This window comes from Phyllobates terribilis, unplaced genomic scaffold (genome assembly GCF_046119375.1).
Source record: "Phyllobates terribilis strain yellow unplaced genomic scaffold, ASM4611937v1 Scaffold_11__3_contigs__length_659146591, whole genome shotgun sequence".
Lineage (NCBI taxonomy): Eukaryota > Metazoa > Chordata > Amphibia > Anura > Dendrobatidae > Phyllobates > Phyllobates terribilis.
The window spans coordinates 281,234,827-281,256,470 of NW_027362771.1; the positions used below are offsets into that span (position 1 = coordinate 281,234,827).

The 21,644-nt window shown below is 45.2% G+C and overlaps 1 protein-coding gene across 2 annotated transcripts in view; it reads right to left on the reverse strand.

Annotated features, from left to right (window-relative positions):
* Nucleotides 1-3,779, reverse strand: part of PRPF18 (pre-mRNA processing factor 18) — a 30,301-nt gene extending 26,522 nt beyond the window's left edge. Inside the window, exon 1 of one of the 2 annotated variants that reach the window (XM_073652371.1) lies at nt 3,605-3,779. In XM_073652371.1, coding sequence (XP_073508472.1) covers nt 3,605-3,670 — 66 coding nt within the window. In that variant the 5' untranslated portion in view covers nt 3,671-3,779. The remainder of the gene's footprint in view (nt 1-3,604) is intronic. The other variant, XM_073652370.1, reaches the window with a different exon arrangement.
* Between the last annotated feature and the right edge of the window lie 17,865 nt (nt 3,780-21,644).

Sequence of the window (21,644 nt, forward strand, 5' to 3'; positions counted from 1 at the left end):
GATGGTACCCCTGAAAATAATGTGACAAAAGAGACATGTTAAATCAAGTTGTGTCCACTAATTAGCATCACAGGTGTCTACAATCTTGTAATCAGTCAGTGGGCCTGTATATAGGGCTACAGATAATCACTGTGCTGTCTGGTGACATGGTGTGTACCACACTCAGCATGGACAAGAGGAAGCAAAGGAAAGAGTTGTCTCAGGAGATTAGAAAGAAAATTATAGACATGCATGTTAAAAGGTAAAGGTTATAAGACCATCTCCAAGCAGCTTGATGTTCCTGTGACTACAGTTGCACATATTATTCAGAAATTTAGATCCATGGGACTGTAGCTAACCTCCCTGGATGTGGCCGCAGAAGGAAAATTGATGACAAATCAAAAAGACAGATAATATGAATGGCAACAAAAGAGCCCAGGAAAACTTCTAAAGAGATTAAAAGGTGAACTTCAAGCTCAAGGAACATCAATGTCAGATCGCACCATCCGTCGTTGTTTGATCCGTATTGGACTTCATGGGAGACGACCAAGGAGAACACCATTGTTGAAAAAAAAATCATAAAAAAGCCAGACTGGAATTTGCCAAACTACATGTTGACAAGCCACAAAGCTTCTGGGAGAATGTCCTATGGACAGATGAGACAAAAATTGAAGTTTTTGGCAAGGCACATAAGCGCTATGTTCACAGATGGAAAAAATGAAGCATATCAAGAATAGTTATGTTATGTTCTGGGGCTGCTTTGCTGCATCTGGCACAGGGTGTCTTGAATCTGTGCAGGGTACAATGAAATCTCAAGACTATCAAGGGATCCCAGAGAGAAATGTGCTGCCAAGTGTCAGAAAGCTTGGTCTCAGTCGCAGGTCATGGGTCTTGCAACAGGATAATGACCCAAAACACACAGCTAAAAACACCCAAAAATGGCTAAGAGGAAAACATTGGACTATTCTGAAGTGGCCTTCTATGAGCCCTGACCTAAATCCTATTGAGCATCTTTGGAAAGAGCTGAAACATGCCGTCTGGAAAAGACAATCTTCAAACACGAGACAACTGGAGCAGTTTGCTCATGAGGAGTGGGCCAAAATACCTGTTGAGAGGTGCAGAAGTCTCATTGACAGTTACAGGAATTGTTTGATTGCAGTGATTGCCTCAAAAGGTTGTTCAACAAAATATTAAGTTAAGAGTACCATCATTTCTGTCCAGGCCTATTTCATGAGTTTAATTTTTTTTAAATTCTGTGGAAGCAGAAAAGCAATGTCTGACTTTCATTTGTTCATTTTCATAGATTTTTAATTTATTATTACTTTTGTCAGATTCAAGTCATTTCTGTGACCATCGTGGGTTTTTCTTTCATTAAACAAGGGGTACCAACAATTTTGACCACATGTGTATGTATCTCCTACTGCGTATAGATCATTGACTGTATCTTTAGGGTATGTGCACATGACATCCTTAAATTGCTGGGGTACCCGCTGAGCTTTTCAGGCAAAAGACGTTTCAGGAAAAAGCCGGCAGTGTTAGCGCCATTAATTTCACAGCGCTTTACATATATTATCATCACTGCCCCCATTGGGGCTCACCATCCAGATTCTCTATCAGTATGTCTTTGGAGTGTGGGAGGAAACCGGAGAAGCCGGAGGAAACCCTAACTCCCGATGCCTGCGCAATATAGCCCTGTGGCGCAGCGCACAGGTAGACTGGGCCGGGGGGGAACAAAGCGTGCTCTATATGAGCGGCGCTTTGCGCATGACCAGGGAGTGAGGCACACCAGTGCATGTCAATGCACAAGCAGGGGAGAGGGGGAGAATATGGTAAATAAACACATAGGCGGGGATTTCGGAGATTAATAAACAGATAAGTGGGGATTTCTTGGCGTTCCCCGGACCCAAGCTTGTGTAAAACAGAGTTGATAAAAACAGATTTCTCAGCAATCAAACCTCTACTGTGGGCGATACAGGCGAGTATAGATTTACTTTTCTATAACCTGTATGCCCATAGTAGAGGTCTGATCTCTCCCAGGGGTGACAGATTCCCTTTAATGCCATGACGTTGCACACAGAGTTATATACCAGGCACCATAATGTAATGTACTGTCCACTGCATTTTACAAGCACAGTTTCGGCAAGGTTCACACTAGTGTTCAGCAGCGTTTTTCTGTTCAGTCATAAGAAAAGAAAAACAGAATTTCTGCAAGAAAAGGACCCATCCTATGATGAACACATACGGAACCAGATAGACCATTTTGACTGCAGTAGGAATTATAATGGGGTGCACATTGCCAAGAGGTAAGGGGACCCACTTCTATCTCCATTGCAAGTGGAATTGTGCATTATGGTGAGTAACTGGACTGCAAAGGGCCCATATATTGTTCTTATACAGGGGCCCTCTTCTGTCTGTCCACCCTTGTCCAAAAGGATTCTTTATCATACATCTCCCAATTACATCCGCATATGGGTCCAGACACTTTATATTGATTTTTGTCAACATAAGCCTGGTTTCAGCTTTACTCACCAATACAGGTTACAATACAATTGCAGTACAGGATGCAGCAGCCCGATGATATAGGGGGGGCAACAAAGGTGCAAAATACTGATGAAACAACCACACTCACCTACTAACTCATGGAGGGGGTGGTCACCTACTATCAGAATTGCACACTGATAAGGCTGGTATAGGATGCCAGTCACACAGGTAGGTGTGAAGCACAGTGTCTGGCTAAAGGCCCCGTCACACTAAGCGAGATCGGTAGCGAGATCGCTGCTGAGTCACAAGTTTTGTGACGCAACAGCGACCTCAGTAGCGATCTCGCAATGTTTGACACTTAGCAGCGACCAGGCCCCTGCTGTGAGATCGCTGGTCGTGTCGGAATGGTCTGGACATTTCTTTGATCGTTGAGGCCCCGCTGGGTAGCATGCATCGGTGTGTTTGACACCTTACCAGCGACCTTGGTAACGACTCAGACACAGAAGCACATAGGCGTGCATCGTTACGGGTCGCCACATCGTTTGGAAGATCTGACTGTTTGATATCTCACCAGCGACGCAGCAACGATCCCTGACAGGTCGTATCGTTGTCGGGATCGCTGTAGCGTCGCTTAGTGTGACAGTACCTTTACAGCCTAATAGTGACGCCCATACTATTAGATTAGGCAGGCTGCCAGCACTGTATAAGTGCACCTGTCCTTTTTCAGTGAATTGTTTTTGATTTTAGTGCAGGGACTTGAAAAACAATGGGGTATTGTGCATTTTCGGTCAAAAAATATGATAGGTGTCACGGGTTGTGTCATCAGTATTTGGCACCTGTGTGTCCCCCTGTTTTTCTCATGGGGGTCTGCTGCATGCTGTCGTGCATTAGTACTGTGACCTGCAGTAGGTGAATGAGGCGGTTTCCCCTCAATGGTTTTTGGGTTTATGTCCTTCCTCAGTGAATTGGTAGATTTTCGTAGGGGAAGCCTGACTATGTGTTGGATGATTGCAGGAAGTCTCCAAAGTGACTGAGCAGTGACGTATATACTTGTAAGATGTGTGTGCGGCCGCAGTGCTCCTGCTGAGGCTTAACCCCTGTGTGAGCCCCCGGCATACAGCCGTCCCCCTCATCAGCTCCTCACCCCGACCAGCGCCTTCTCCTCCAGCTGCTTCCTCTTCCGCGCTATCTCAGCCTTCAGAATGTCCATGTTACCGGCTCACGCCGCAAACCAGCCGCTCCATCCGCGCCGTACTTCCTGTTTACAGCGGAAAAGGCGGCGCTTCTCATCCTGAGCGTCCGGCAGCGTGTTCACCTACTGGGTCCTAGCGCTGCCTGACTGCTCATCACACCAAATCACTATTAGAATGCGCATGCTCTGTGTGTGGCTCAGGACTCTGCGAGCTGTACATGTTAGATGTCGGCTCATGTACACACTTCATAGTACCGGTGCTGGGATCACATAGGGAGGCTGTGTGCGAGGTGAATGGTGTCTTCTTTTCTTGGCAGAATTTAGAATAGACAACCTAAGACCAGTCTCATCCAGAGAGCTGAAATGCAGGGTGCACACAGAGGCCCAGCTAGGGGTTCAGCTCAGGGGGGCGAAAGAACTGAGTGGGCCCCTAACCCTGATTACAACTAAGGCGGCGCACTGATATGCCCAGCAGAACAGACGAGTGATTACAGTACAGTTATAGATGGTGACTTAGACTATGTTCACACATCTTGGTTATTTCAGCGGTTTTTTATGCAATATTCAGCTGCGTTTTGCAGTACCAGCAATGTCTGAGATTCCAGAAATCTCATGCACACATCACGGTTTTTTTCGTTCAGGATTTTGTCCTTTGCATGTTTTTTTGCAAAATAGAGCATGTTACTTCTTTCAGCGTTTTTTCACCCATTGGAAGTAATGGGGGGTGAAAAAAAACACCAAAAACGCAGGTGTCAGGTATTTCAGCATTTTTTTAGCGTTTTTTGTGCCAAAACCAGAATGAGATTTTTTTTTTTCACTAAACTTTATGTACATACATAAAAGAGACAAAAGTACAGTGAAAAAGACGCATAAAAAAAAACACCAAAAAAGCAAGAAAAATCCTGAACAAACCTCATGGCAAGAGATCAGGTTTTGCTGCAGAAAAAAACGCAATGTGTGAACATAGCCTTACAGCTCATATTCTTTCTGATGGAGTTATTCACTTTTCTATCTGGCCCAGACCGACGTGATAATTTCTTCCATCCACAACTCGCAATGATTACAACATAGAGATATTTTATTTCTCACATTTCCTGCACAACCTGCACAAACGCCTCATCCTTCTGATACCCCAATGTTGAGCTGCTTCTGCCATATGTGTCCCTATTACTGCACCTGCTGTTTGGCACAATAACAGCGCTCCTCTTACTGCCCCAAATAGTAATATGCACCACTGTGCCCTTATTTAGATTCCGTGCCAGCGCCATCCTAGCCGCTTTCACAGATTGATCTCTCAATGGGCTTCAATCAGATGGCAATGGTAAGAAGCCAAGGGCTCAATCTGCACATGCGCTGCCACTGGCGCCATTTTTCCAAAGACTGCCAGAAGATCAATCTGCACATGCGCCGTTCCCAGGCCATGACAGAGGAGAAGACCCTACCCACAGGCCCACCCCGATGCACGGAGATCAGAGCTTCTAATGATGATTTTGTAAAAACCGGGCTATGGATTTCTTCACTGAAAGTATGTGTTAAATCAGTATATCAGTTATGGTGATGCCTTTAGTTTAATATGTATAACCCTAATGACAGGTTCTCTTTATCCCTCAAACTATATAATGACCCCCAAATTAGCTTCCACGCTGAATAATGGCCCCACATTAGCTCCTATACTGTATAATGGGCCCCAAATTAGCCCCAAACTGTATAATGGGCTCCACTTTAGCTCCTGTATCGTATAATGGGCCCCATGTTAGCCTTCAAACTAAATAATAGACCCCACACTTTATAAGGGCCCCCACAGTACTCCCTATAATGTATGAAGGCCCCCCACTGTTTCAGGGTCCCCCATTGTTTATGATGCCCCCACAAGTTTTAATTAAAATAAAAAAAATCATATACTCACCTAATCCAGGATCCTGAGGACTCCACCTGCGAGACTCGGACGGACAAATGCACTGTCATAGCGCCGAGGCACGTACAGGACGTCAGAGTCCTGGCGCTGTGTGATGATGTTACCACGCCATGACTTTGACATTCTGCGCGTGCATCAGCACCTCGGCCATTCTGTAGACCACAGGTTTAAAGCGACCTGTGCTCTACAGAACAATGAGTGGTAGTGCAGGGAAATCCTGTCTCCCTTCCCTACCGTGGGGATTGACTGTATCGGGGTGCCAGAACCACCGTCAGTACATGAATGCAGCAGTAACACCACCGTCAGTGCATTAATGCAGCTCCAGAACCAACGTCAGTACATGAATACATCACCAGAACCACCATTAGTACATGAAAACAGCACCAAGCTTAGTACAGCGATCAATTGCAATGTCAGGTTAGCCCCATATACAATCGTATCGCATGAACCTACAACTCCCAGTACGTCCTAACATATGGTAAGGTAAGGAGATACTGGAATTTGTTGTTACCAACCTTCATCTGACTGTGGATCATACAGGAACCACAGCACTGAGGTGACACAGGCAGTATCAGAAATAAACATATACAGTGGCGACCAAAAGTTTAGCATTTTTTAAAAAGTGTGATTACTTCTGTCTGGTTGTTGTGATGCCATTTTCCTGGTGATGAATTGAAAGTGCATGAGGTTGTCATCATGCAAAACCTTAATTTTAACTAAAATGCTTTTGAATATACACTGTGTTCCAAATTATTATGCAAATAATATTTTCTCAGATTTTCCCAAATTACCTATATGAATTGCAGTCATTGTAATTTTCCAGTCAAATAACTATTAGAGTACCATTGAAAGGTTTTTGTACAAACTGCCTATGATAACAGTATATTTAAAAAAAAATAAAAAACTCAAACTGCACTCATAATGCATGTTCCAAATTATTATGCACAGCAGAGTTTTCAACCTTTTCATTTTAATAAAGAACAAAAAAATGCTCATTTTTGAAATTATAAGCATTAGCAGTTTATTGCTGTGGAATGCACGGTTCTTCTTCTTGAACCATGGAAGGAAGTGCTGTTTGAAAAACTCAACATACATTATGGAGTTCATCTTTACCCCTTCAGGGATCCTAAAAGGGCCGACAATCTCTCTCCCCATGATTCCAGCCCAAAACATTACTCCACCTCCTCCTTGTTAGCGCCGTAGCCGTGTTTGCATGGGGTGTCCATCAACCAGCCATCCTCTACTCCATCCATCTGGACAATCAAGATCATTTCATGCATGATAATGCCCGGTCTCATGCTGCACATAACACATCTGCATCTCTGGCTGCTATGGGCATAAAAGGGGACAAACTCACGGTGTAGCACCCATGCTCCCCTGACCTCAACCCCATTGAGAACCTCTGGAGCATCATCAAAAGGAGTGTCTATGATGGCGGGAGGCAGTTCACATCTAAGCAACAGCTCTGGGAGGGTATTCTGTCCTCATGCAAAACAATTGAAGCAGAAACCATCCAAAACCTGACAAATTCAATGAACGAGAGAGTTCAGAAGCTCCTTTCGAACAAGCGGTCCTATGTGCAAATGTAACATCACCTAGAATAAAGTTTTGAGTTGAAAACTGTTTGATTTCAGTTTGTAATAACCTGCTATTGCTTATAATTTCAAAAATGACCATTTTTTTGTTCTTTATTAAAATGAAAAGGTTGAAAACTCTGCTGTGCATAATAATTTGGAACATGCATTTTGAGTGCAGTTTGAGTTTTTTATTTTTTTAAAAATATACTGTTATCATAAGCAGTTTGTACAAAAACCTTTCAATTGTACTCTAATAGTTATTTGACTGGAAAATTACAATGACTGCAATATATATAGGTAATTTGGGAAAATCTGAGAAAATATTATTTGCATAATAATTTGGAACACAGTGTAGGTATGGTCATTTAATTAAAGAAACCTGACTGCCAAAAGTTTTGCATATACTATTTATTGATCACAACAAAGAGAGTAATTCATTGTTTACAATGCCATAACTTAGTATTTTGTTAAAGGGGTTTTCTCATCTCCAAGATCCTATCCCAATATGTTGTAGGTGCAATCATAATAATATTAGCAAATACCTACAATTAGAAATGTAGTATAGTATTTTTGATTCGCTATTAGTGTTGAGCGAGCACTAAAATGCTCGGGTGCTCGAAGCTCGGGCCAAGCTCACCGTGATACTCGGGTGCTCGAACCGAGCACCGAGCCCAATGTTAGTCTATGGGAGACCCGAGCATTTTTGCGGCGGCACCCCCGGCAGTCTGTAGAAAGCCTAAAAAGCGCCCAAAACGATAGTAACAGTGCTCAAAAGACATGGGGACAGCATGGGCATCACACCAGGAAGCATTTCTGACCCCCAGGTCACTGCTGTCAACAATGTGGTCAGAGGTATTAAGCCACTTTTACGGGCTCACAATAAAACGTTCAAAAACGAAACTAAAACGGTTTTCCTGTGAAATATGTTAAGGAACTTCCTTTCCAGGGTAAAGACTTGTGTATAAGGTAAAATAAATAACCAAAAACAAAAATACTCCTCCACACCTTGGGCTATGTTCACAAGTAGCATTTTTTATGCGTTTTTGCACTTTTGTATTGCTTTCAACCGTGACAAATGCATTCACCGGGAAATGTCATTTTAACATTTTACAACCTTATCTGGCCATGTGCTGTGTGACACATGCATACAGTGCTGAAAACACATGGGAACAGCATGGGGAAGACCCCTGGAAGCATCTCTGACACCAAGGTCACTGCCTAAAAGTGTGCCCATCAGAAGTGATCCTTGCCGCATCAGCGATGCAGACTTGCAACTATCCCCGTGCAAGTCCTTGTCCCAGGGCAGTGTTCAATTGTACCTCCCCCATTCCTTGCAATGCAAGCGTAAGTGTGCAACCTGCCACCCACCCACCCCCAGGCTGCAATACCATACTGCTAGCTTGCTTGCACTTGAAATTGGGCCTTTTAGGCATGTGGAGGCAGACGCCGGCCACCATGTCATGGCTGCATCGGCGGCCTGGTATCCATACTCAGTCCCCAGCCGCCAGGTGTCCACACACGGTCCCCAGCCGCCTGGGGGCGGCCGGGTGTCCGTAAACTGTCCCCAGCCGCCCCTATTTCTCCTTGGAACTTCCCCCACACTTTTCTTAACCTGGCCTGCTTTAGGGCAGCATTGGACGAGCCCACCAGAGAACTAGACTAGACTCCTCCGGTGTGCCCTGGCTTCTCCATCAGGGGAGTTGAGAGTGCCAAGGTGAGGAGCATGATGATGATGATAGAAGTTAGCATCTGCTTTGTTTTCTTGGAATCCAAGCGTAAGTGTGCAACCTGCCACCCACCCACCCCCAGACTGCAATACCATACTGCTAGCTTGCACTTGAAATGGGACCTTTTAGTTTGGAGGAGGCCGAAGCTGGCCACTACCTCATGGTTGCTTCGGCAGCGAGGTATCCATACTCAGTCCCCAACCGCATCTTACCTCCTCCGAGGATTGCTGGATGTTTTCCTGCTACTATCCCAGTTCTATGACTCCCGTTAAAACAAAGCTTCAGGTGATGAATGATGGATGAGGTGGTGGCAAAGGAGAAAGAGCAGGAGGAACAGGGACCATTCACATCAATATCAGGCCAGTCAACCACACATGTCTTGTAGGATATGTTTCTGTACCAAAAGGAGCGGTTTGGCTACACAGTTATACGGCATGCAGTGAGTGCAATGCCTACAAAAAGTTCGAGGCACTCCAATGCCCCTTGGAAGTGACATGGAGGTCAGAGGGCCTTAACTAAACCGTTTTTCCATTTATAGCAATTGGGTCTCCTGTGCACTGTTGGCCTAAGCAGTGAATGGAAGGCTTTCCAAAAATTATGAGGAACTGCAATGCCCCTTGAAACAGACGTGGATTACAGCATACTAAAAACCTTCTACCCATTATTGGGGAGTGGGTCTCCCTTAGTGTTCGCCTATGCATTGAAAAGCAAAAGCTGACTAAAATTAGGAGGAAATGCAATGCCCTTTGGAAGAATGGTAGAGGTCGCAGTGGAATAAAAAGACAATATCAATGCCCCTTGGAAAAGTGGTGGAGGTCGCAGTAGCTTAATAAGACGGTTTTAATGCCCCTTGGAAGAGACGTGGAGGTCGCAGTAGCTTAACAAGATGGTTTTAATGCCCCTTGGAAGAGACGTGGAGGTCCCAGTAGCTTAACAAGTAGGTTTTAATGCCCCTTGGAAAAGTGGTGGAGGTCGCAGTAACTTAACAAGACGGTTTTAATGCCCCTTGGAAGAATGGTGGAGGTCGCAGTGGAATAAAAAGACAATATCAATTCCCCTTGGAAAAGTGGTGGAGGTCGCAGTAGCTTAACAAGACGGTTTTAATGCCCCTTGGAAGAGACGTGGAGGTCGCAGTAGCTTAACGAGACGGTTTTAATGCCCCTTGGAAAAGTGGTGGAGGTCGCAGTAGCTTAGCAAGACGGTTTTAATGCCCCTTGGAAGAGACGTGGAGGTCGCAGTAGCTTAACAAGACGGTTTTAATGCCCCTTGGAAGAATGGTGGAGGTCGCAGTGGAATAAAAAGACAATATCAATGCCCCTTGGAAAAGTGGTGGAGGTCGCAGTAGCTTAACAAGACGGTTTTAATGCCCCTTGGAAGAGACGTGGAGGTCGCAGTAGCTTAACAAGATGGTTTTAATGCCCTTTGGAAAAGTGGTGGAGGTTGCAGTAGCTTAACAAGACGGTTTTAATGCCCCTTGGAAGAATGGTGGAGGTCACAGTGGAATAAAAAGACAATATCAATGCCCCTTGGAAAAGTGGTGGAGGTCGCAGTAGCTTAACAAGACGGTTTTAATGCCCCTTGGAAGAATGGTGGAGGTCACAGTGGAATAAAAAGACAATATCAATGCCCCTTGGAAAAGTGGTGGAGGTCGCAGTAGCTTAACAAGACGGTTTTAATGCCCCTTGGAAGAGACGTGGAGGTCGCAGTAGCTTAATAAGACGGTTTTAATGCCCCTTGGAAAAGACGTGGAGGTCGCAGTAGCTTAACAAGACGGTTTTAATGCCCCTTGGAAAAGTGGTGGAGGTCGCAGTAGCTTAACAAGACGGTTTTAATGCCCCTTGGAAGAGACGTGGAGGTCGCAGTAGCTTAACAAGACGGTTTTAATGCCCCTTGGAAAAGTGGTGGAGGTCGCAGTAGCTTAACAAGACGGTTTTAATGCCCCTTGGAAGAATGGTGGAGGTCGCACTGGAATAAAAAGACAATATCAATGCCCCTTGGAAAAGTGGTGGAGGTCGCAGTAGCTTAACAAGACGGTTTTAATGCCCCTTGGAAGAGACGTGGAGGTCGCAGTAGCTTAACAAGACGGTTTTAATGCCCCTTGGAAAAGTGGTGGAGGTAGCAGTAGCTTAACAAGACGGTTTTAATGCCCCTTGGAAGAATGGTGGAGGTCGCAGTGGAATAAAAATGCAATATCAATGCCCCTTGGAAAAGTGGTGGAGGTAGCAGTAGCTTAACAAGACAGATTTAATGCCCCTTGGAAGAGACGTGGAGGTCGCAGTGGAATAAAAAGACAATATCAATGCTCCTTGGAAAAGTGGTGGAGGTCGCAGTAGCTTAACAAGACGGTTTTAATGCCCCTTGGAAAAGTGGTGGAGGTCGCAGTAGCTTAACAAGACGGTTTTAATGCCCCTTGGAAGAATGGTGGAGGTCGCAGTGGAATAAAAATGCAATATCAATGCCCCTTGGAAAAGTGGTGGAGGTAGCAGTAGCTTAACAAGACAGATTTAATGCCCCTTGGAAGAGACGTGGAGGTCGCAGTGGAATAAAAAGACAATATCAATGCTCCTTGGAAAAGTGGTGGAGGTCGCAGTAGCTTAACAAGACGGTTTTAATGCCCCTTGGAAGAATGGTGGAGGTCACACTGGAATAAAAAGACAATATCAATGCCCCTTGGAAAAGTGGTGGAGGTCGCAGTAGCTTAACAAGACGGTTTTAATGCCCCTTGGAAGAGACGTGGAGGTCGCAGTAGCTTAACAAGATGGTTTTAATGCCCCTTGGAAAAGTGGTGGAGGTCGCAGTAGCTTAACAAGACGGTTTTAATGCCCCTTGGAAGAATGGTGGAGGTCGCAGTGGAATAAAAATGCAATATCAATGCCCCTTGGAAAAGTGGTGGAGGTTGCAGTAGCTTAACAAGATGGTTTTCATGCCCCTTACAAGAGCCATGCAGTACAGCATATTAAAAACATTATTCCCATTATTGGGGAGTGGGTCTCCCCTAGTCTTTGCCTATGCCTTCCAAGCAAAAGCTGCCAAAAATTTGGACGGAGGAACTTGCAATGCTGGCAACACGGACCACGGTCACCCTGGTGGTATAGTGGTGGTGGAGGCTGAGGATAAGGAAAAGAGAAAAATACAGCCAAAATGAGGAAGCGTATACCCATGTGTGGGTGTGAAGCGGTGCATGGGAATACACCTCCCGAAATAACACAGTGGATTTGACTTTATGTTACTCTGCTGTCATTTGGTGGTGATGAGAAGTCTGGCCCAATCCAGCCCTTGTTCATTTTGATAAGGGTCAGCTTGTTAGCATTGTCAGTTCACAGGCGAGTGCGCTTATCAGTTATAATTCCCCCAGCGGCACTAAATACACGCTCCGATAACACGCTAGCGGCAGGGCAGGCCAGGACCTCCAAGGCGTACAGAGCGAGTTCATTCCAAGTGTCCAGCTTGGATACCCAATAATTAAAAGGCACAGAGGAATCACGGAGGACGCTGATACGGTCGGCAAGGTACTCGCTCACCATCTTTTGAAACTTTCCACTCCTTGTGAGAGTACCCCGCGCCTCAGGGCCTGTAAGCTTGACGGGTCTCAGAAAACTGTCCCAGAATGTTGACCGTGTTCTCCTGCCTCTGCTGGATTGGAGTTGCGTCTCTCTCGCCTGTACGCCTTGGTTGGTCAATGAACTGTGACCTCTGCCGCTAGCATGTTCAAATGGGAATTTTTTTAACAGTTCTGCAGCAAGGGCCATCTGGTACTGCCCCATTTTTATAGACTTCTCCACCTCAGGAATAAGAGAGTGAAAGTTCTCCTTGTAGCGGGGGTCTAAAAGTGTCACCAACCAGTAATGACTGTCACCCAACATTTTGACAACGTGAGGGTCACGGTTAAGGCAGCATAACATAAAGTCAGCCATGCGTGCCAGACTGGTAACGGGCAAGACTTCCGTGTCCTCACCAAGATGATGACTGACCATGCTCTCCTCCTCCTCCTCCTCCCCCCTGTCCTCAGGCCACCCACGCTGAACCGACGGTATGACAGTTGGACAGGTACTACCGTCTACAGCGCATGATACCAGCTCCTGTTCTTCCTCATCCTCCTCCTCCTCTCCCTCATTGTCCCCCAATGCACGTTGGGATGAGATGAGGCTGGGCTGTGTGTAATCGCCCGTTATGGCTTCTTGATCCATCTCATCATACTCTGGCTGCAATGCCTCCTCTTTAATTCTCTGCAGAGAGCGGTGCAAAAGACACTAATGATGACGTCATCGACACTCACCATCTTGGTGGACTCCTCAAAGTTTGTCAGGATGATACATATAACAACAAAAATTAGCTATTAAAGCACCAAAACCAATGCTTGTGTGTCAATCAAAATGCACAGCCCAAAAATAGACACATCAATCCAAAATATATTGATAAAATCATTATATTTATTAAATCATGTAAGTTAAAAACAAATTTAAGAAGATAAGGGGATAGGGGGTGAAGACTGAATTAGAGGACACGGAGGGGCTCTCATGTATAACAGCTGTGTCCATAAGCAAGATTCCTTTTAGAAAGAGTATGTATGGCTGCTAGCAATATACACTGACATAAGCCAAAATTAAGATTGGGGCAATAGTGTGGGAAGAAAAATGAATAAATATACATATATATATATATATATATATGGTACAGACCAAAAGTTTGGACACACCTTCTCATTTAAAGATTTTTCTGTATTTTCATGACTATGAAAATTGTACATTCACACTGAAGGCATCAAAACTATGAATTAACACATGTGGAATTATATACTTAACAAAAATGTGTGAAACAACTGAAAATGTGTCTTATATTCTAGGTTCTTCAAAGTAGCCACCTTTTGCTTTGATGACTGCTTTGCACACTCTTGGCATTCTCTTGATGAGCTTCAAGAGGTAGTCACCGGAAATGGTCTTCCAACAATCTTGAAGGAGTTCCCAGAGATGCTTAGCACTTGTTGGCCCTTTTGCCTTCACTCTGCGGTCCAGCTCACCCCAAACCATCTCGATTGGGGTCTGGTCTGGTGACTGTGGAGGCCAGGTCATCTGGCGTAGCACCCCATCACTTTCCTTCTTGGTCAGATAGCCCTTACACAGCCTGGAGGTGTGTTTGGGGTCATTGTCCTGTTGAAAAATAAATGATGGTCCAACTAAACGCAAACCGGATGGAATAGCATGCCGCTGCAAGATGCTGTGGTAGCCATGCTGGTTCAGTATGCCTTCAATTTTGAATAAATCCCCAACAGTGTCACCAGCAAAGCACCCCCACACCATCACACCTCCTCCTCCATGCTTCACGGTGGGAACCAGGCATGTAGAGTCCATCTGTTCACCTTTTCTGCGTCGCACAAAGACACGGTGGTTGGAACCAAAGATCTCACATTTGAACTCATCAGACCAAAGCACAGATTTCCACTGGTCTAATGTCCATTCCTTGTGTTCTTTAGCCCAAACAAGTCTCTTCTGCTTGTTGCCTGTCCTTAGCAGTGGTTTCCTAGCAGCTATTTTACCATGAAGGCCTGCTGCACAAAGTCTCCTCTTAACAGTTGTTGTAGAGATGTGTCTGCTGCTAGAACTCTGTGTGGCATTGACCTGGTCTCTAATCTGAGCTGCTGTTAACTTGCGATTTCTGAGGCTGAAGACTCAGATAAACGTATCCTCAGAAGCAGAGGTGACTCTTGGTCTTCCTTTCCTTGGGCGGTCCTCATGTGAGCCAGTTTCTTTGTAGCGCTTGATGGTTTTTGCAACTGCACTTGGGGACACTTTCAAAGTTTGCCCAATTTTTCGGACTGACTGACCTTCATTTCTTTAAGTAATGATGGCCACTCATTTTTCTTTACTTATCTGCTTTTTTCTTGCCATAATACAAATTCTAACAGTCTATTCAGTAGGACTATCAGCTGTGTATCCACCTAACTTCTGCACAACACAACTGATGTCCCCAACCCCATTTATAGGGCAAGAAATCCCACTTATTAAACCTGACAGGGCACACCTGTGAAGTGAAAACCATTTCCGGTGACTACCTCTTGAAGCTCATCAAGAGAATGCCAAGAGTGTGCAACGCAGTCATCAAAGCAAAAGGTGGCTACTTTGAAGACCCTAGAATATAAGACATATTTTCAGTTGCTTCACACTTTTTTGTTAAGTATATAATTCCACATGTGTTAATTCATAGCTTTGATGCCTTCAGCGTGAATGTACAATTTTCATAGTCATGAAAATACAGAAAAATCTTTAAATGAGAAGGTGTGTCCAAACTTTTGGTCTGTACTGTATATATATATATATATATATATATATATATATATATAAAGTGCACAGTGCTACATATGAATTAATGTTGCCCACAGCCAAATATCAGAAGGTAGAGAGAATAGCAGGTATCAAAATATACAGCCAACAACCACTTAACAATCTTTAAGGGATAGCCTAAATCACGACAAGCTAATAAAACATAAATAAACACATATGTATGTATATGTATACTGACCCCCAAAGCACCGTGCCTCACATCCGACGCGCGCTTCGTTGATGCTTTGTCAAGGATATGGATGAGGTAAGTATAAACGTGTATATACACTGCTCAAAAAAATAAAGGGAACACTCAAATAACACATCCTAGTTGAATGTGTTGACAACAAAATCACACAAAAATCATCAATGGAAATCAAATTTATTAACCAATGGAGGCCTGGATTTGGAGTCACCCCCAAAATTAAAGTGGAAAAACACACTACAGGCTGATCCAACTTTGATGTAATGTCCTTAAAACAAGTCAAAATGAGGCTCAGTATTGTGTGTGGCCTCCATGTGCCTATATGACCTCCCTACAATGCCTGGGCATGCTCCTGATGACGTTGCGGATGGTCTCCTGTGGGATCTCCTCCCAGACCTGGACTAAAGCATCCACCAACTCCTGGACTGTCTGTGGTGCAACGTGACGGTGGATGGAGCAAGACATGATGTCCCAGATGTGCTCAATCGGATTCAGGTGTGGGGAACGGGCGGGCCAGTCCATAGCTTCAATGCCTTCATCTTGCAGGAACTGCTGACACACTCCAGCCACATGAGGTCTGGCATTGTCCTGCATTAGGAGGAACCCAGGGCCAACCGCACCAGCATATGGTCTCACAATGGGTCTGAGGATCTCATCTCGGTACATAATGGCAGTCAGGCTACCTCTGGGAAGCACATGGAGGGCTGTGCGGCCCTCCAAATAAATGCCACCCCACACCATTACTGACCCACTGCCAAACTGATCATGCTGAAGGATGTTGCAGGCAGCAGATCGCTCTCCACGGTGTCTCCAGACTCTGTCAAGTCTGTCACATGTGCTCAGTGTGAACCTGCTTTCATCTGTGAAGAGCCAGGGCGCAAGTAGCGACTTTGCCAATCCTGGTGTTCTGTGGCAAATGTCAAGCGTCCTGCACGGTGTTGGGCTGTGAGCACAACCCCCATCTCTGGACGTTGGGCCCTCATACCACCCTCATGGAGTCGGTTTTATAATGGTTTGTGCAGACACATGCACATTTGTGGCCTGCTGGAGGTCATTTTGCTGGGCTCTGGCAGTGCTCCTCCTGTTCCTCCTTGCACAAAGGCGAGGTAGGGGTCCTGCTGCTGGATTGTTGCCCTCCTACAGCCCCCTCCACGTTTCCTGGTGTACTGGCCTGTCTCCTGGTAGTGCCTCCAGCCTCTGGACACTACGCTGATAGACACAGCAAACCTTCTTGCCATAGCTCGCATTGATGTGCCATCTTGGATGAGCTGCACTATCTGAGCAACTTCTGGGGGTTGTAGAGTCCATCTCATGCTACCACGAGTGTGAAAGCACAACTATCATTCAAAAGTGACCAAAACATCAGCCAGAAAACATTGGTACTGAGATGTGGTCTGTGGTCCCCACCTGCAGAAACACTCCTTTATTGAGTGTGTCTTGATAATTGGCAATAATTTCCATCTATTGTCTATTCCATTTGCACAACAGCATGTGAAATTGATTGTGAATCAGTGTTGCTTCCTAAGTGGACAGTTTGATTTCACAGATGTTTGATCTACTTGGAGTTATATTCTGTTGTTTAAGTGTTCCCTTTATTTTTTTGAGCAGTGTATGAGAAGGACTGGTAATTCATTAGTATGGCAGGTGGTGTTAAGGGGGGGGGAGGGGGCCTGCACGAGCCATGCATGGTGATTCCGACGTCTCTCACTTCCAGGCAGACGCGTCTCCATGGAGCGCGGCCGCTCGGGAAGAAGCGGCGTCGGCGTGCGTGTCAGCGTGGAACGCATGGAAGGAGGATCCGGAAGTTACGTCAACCTGTGTGACACTGTAAATCGGGGAATCCCGGAAGTGACGTGTACGCGAAGACAGAGTGACAGTAAGTGCTGCATGAAGAAAAGTGTATGAACAATTCACAACTCCATGGTTCAAATGGAGGAAAGAGAATGTGACCAACATGAAAAAGAAGAGGAACATATGTAAAGAGTGAACCCCAAGTGGCAAGTGACAATGAAAAAATATATAGTGATGAATAAATAAAAAATATTTATGTGTATAAAAAGATGTATGAATATACAACATTATAATACAATTCAAATAAAATATACAAAATGTGACATACAAAAAATGTGAACCCTAACAAAAGATGTGTAAACATAAGTAGAAGTACAACAGATATGACTTTAAAGTTCCTCCTTTCAAAACCAGGCATGCAGTAGACTGACGTCATCCATAGCTTTTCTTCATAGTCCACTGGGATAGGAATGACCAGCCACAAGGTAAGTATTTTAGAAAATCAGAAAAACTTCAGTGCCGAGGTTGACGTAACTTCCGGATCCTCCTTCCATGCGTTCCACGCTGACACGCACGCCGACGCCGCTTCCTCCCGAGCGGCCGCGCTCCATGGAGACGCGTCTGCCTGGGAGTGAGAGACGTCGGAATCACCATGCATGGCTCGTGCAGGCCCCCTCCCCCCCCCTTTACACCACCTGTCCATACTAATGAATTACCAGTCCTTCTTATATATACACATGTATACTTACCTCATCCATATCCTTGACAAAGCATCAGCGAAACGCGCGTCGGATGTGAGGCACGGCGCTTTGGGGGTCAGTATACATATACATACATATGTGTTTATTTATGTTTTATTAGCTTGTCATGATTTAGGCTATCCCTTAAAGATTGTTAAGTGGTTGTTGGCTGTATATTTTGATACCTGCTATTCTCTATACCTTCTAATATTTGGCTGTGGGCTACATTAATTCATATGTAGCACTGTACACTTTATATATATATATATATATATATATATATATATATATATATATATGTATATTTATAAATTTTTCTTCCCACACTGTTGCCCCAATCTTAATTTTGGCTTATGTCAGTGTATATTGCTAGCAGCCATACATACTCTTTCTAAAAGGAATCTTGTTTATGGACACAGCTGTTATACATGTGAGCCCCTCCGTGTCCTCTAATTCAGTCTTCACCCCCTATCCCCTTATCTTCTTAAATTTGTTTTTAACTTACATGATTTAATAAATATAATGATTTTATCAATATATTTTGGATTGATGTGTCTATTTTTGGGCTGTGCATTTTGATTGACACACAAGCATTGGTTTTGGTGCTTTAATAGCTAATTTTTGTGGTTATATATCCTGTATATTTACATATTTAAAGCCAAAGAAGCCGCTTGGCACTTCCAAGCCTTATCAGTTTTTAAGGGGAAAGGGGTCCAATTAGACAACACCATTCAAGCCGACATCAGTGAATGTAAGCGTACCTTAAAATTGCTCTACCACCGTCGCATTAAAGTTTGGTGGAATAAATTCACATTGGAGACATATGTAGAGGAGAAGCTCATACCACGGGGATTGCGGTTACAGGTTTTCCCTTCCTATGGAAAAGAGGATTTAGATTTTACAACACGGTGGGAAGAGGCATGTGACAAATGCTCATGTGAATTTTTGGGCTTAATCGTCAATAAGAATGGGACTACTTTGAATGAAATTGATTCAGAGATTGCTACAAAAGAGGAAAAACTCAAATCTCTGATTTCAACGATTGATTTTGATAAATTTAATGAGGAAATGGAGGATTGCTTCTCCTTATGGGAGAAGCAAATTAAGACGACTAAAACTAGTAAATATCAACGTGATCAATCTGATAAAAATAACAATAGGGTTTATAAGTGGAAATCTATGAAATCGTCTCATGCTGAACGGAAAGGATCAGTTTCATCTCATGTATCAACGGACAATGATTCCATGGACTCTTCCACCTCAAAATCATACATATGTGTTTATTTATGTTTAACTTACATGATTTAATAAATATAATGATTTTATCAATATATTTTGGATTGATGTGTCTATTTTTGGGCTGTGCAGGATGGTACATATGTCAGACATCCAGGTCCACTCCTGAGGTCTTATGTGTGGAGTCTGACCTGAATATCGACGGCCTTGTTGCAGCTGGTACTCCACAACTGCTCTCTTCTGCTCACAAATCCTTTGCAACATGTGGAGGGTAGAGTTCCAACGTGTGGGGACATCACACACAAGTCGGTGTGCCGGAAGCTGCAACACAGCAAGGGCGGCGGAAGCTGTAGCCGACTTGCGAAAATGAGCTGACAGGCGGCATACTTTGACTAGCAGATCTGGCAACTCGGGGTACGATTTAAGAAACCGCTGAATCACGAGGTTAAGCACATGAGCCAGGCATGGTACTTGTGTGATCTCGCCTCGCCTCAGAGCCGCCACCAGGTTACGGCCATTGTCACACACGACCATGCCTGGATGTAGGTTCAGCGGTCTCAGCCACAGATCTGCCTGCTCTTTCACAGCTGTCCACAACTCACAAGCAGTCTGAGGTTTATCACCTAAGCTTACGAGTTTCAGCACAGCCTGTTGCCGCTTGGCTGAGGCAGTACTACAGTGCTTCCAGCTTGTAACTGATGTGATGATATCTGAGATGGAGGCTGAACATGAGGAGGAGGAGGAGGATGCGCAGGAGCTGTACACTGTGGGGACAACTCTGACTGACATAGGGCCCGCAATCCTCGGTGTGGGGAGGATGTACCGTCCCTGGCCACAAGCACTTGTCCACGTGTCCGTTGTCAGGTGGACTCTCCCAGTAACTGCGTTGTTGAGGGCACGGCAGATGTTTTGGGACACGTGCTTGTGTAGTGCGGGGATGGCAAACCGGGCAAAATAGTGTCGGCTTGGGACCGAGTACCGAGGGACGGCCACCGCCATAAGGTTGCGGAAGGATTCTGTCTCCACCAGCCTAAAAGGCAGCATTTCCAACGCAAGCAGTCGTGAAATGTGTGAATTTAGGACTGTGGCCTGTGGGGCGTTGGCTGCGAATTTGCGCTTTCGTTAAAAGCTCTGGGATATGGATAATTGAACGCTGCGGTGGGACGTGGACGTGGACGTTGATGCTGTTTCTTGAGAAACTGCCATAACAAGTGAAGACTGAGAGGAGGGGGCATCTTTGCATGCAGTATGGACAGGTGATTGCCTTGCACGCACAACAGGGGGTTCTATTACACGCACAACAGCGGAAGAAGCAGTGGTGACACCCGCTGACACTGGTCATGGACCCTGGGGTTCGCCCCACAAAGTCGGGTGCTTTGCTGACATGTGCCTGATCATGCTGGTGGTGGTCAGGCTGGTAGTTTTGTCACCCCTGCTGATGCTGGCATGGCAGGTGGTAAAAATGGCCTTTTTGGGGTTATCAGCAGAGTCTTTAAAAAAATTCCAGACTCTGGAAGACTTACCGGTTGTACTGGCAACGTCCCTCGTGTTGGTGTTACGGGGAGCTGTTGCCCTCCTTCTGTGTGCGGCCACCACACTGCTTCTTCCTGCCTGTTGGGGTACTCTGCCTCCCACCCCCAGTGTGCTGCTGGCCTCGCTCTGCGTGTCCTCCTGCCACGTTGGGTCAGTTACTAGATCATCCGCCACCTCCTCCTCTTCCACTTGCGCACCACGATCCTCCTCCTCACTTCCTGGCAATTGTGTCTCGTCATCGTCCACCTCTTGTGACAAATTGCCAGCATCGACTTCCTGTGGCCGTGGCTGTTCAAATATTTGGGCATCACTACATGGGATCTCCTCTTCCACCACTTCAAGCGGAGCAGGCGAGGGGCACAAATATGGAAATGGACCAGTGAACAGCTCTTCACAGTGTCCAAGTGTGGGATCAGTTGCTGTCTGACGACAGTCGGCATGGTGGGAGGAAGGAGCATCAGGGTGAGGAGGAGTATGCGGTCGAGACTCACGGCTACTAAAACTTGACCGTGTGGAAGACAGACCGGAGGTGGTGGTGCCCAGGTAACTGGAAGTATTATCTGCTATCCAATTAATAACCTGTTCACACTGATCAGTTCGCAATACTGGTGTTGTAGTGTGCTTCCCTAGTAATTCGGTCAAGAAGTGGGAGTGAGAAGATGTGGCTGTTGGTTGTGGCACATTTTCACCTTGGCCACGGCCCCGTCCTCTACACGCACCATCACCAGAACGTCCAGTTCCATGTCCCTTGCCACGCGCCTTGCCCATTGTAAATGAAGTAAAATAGCTTACACTCGCACTATCAATGGAAAAAGGGTAATAAAAAGGAGATTAGAACCGTGGAAGAGGAAAACCACAGTTCTATTTCTCTGGCCTATACCAGACTCTTTTAAACAGATATATTGGTGTCTGACCAGTCAGAGAGACACTATTACTGTTTTTTTTTACGGC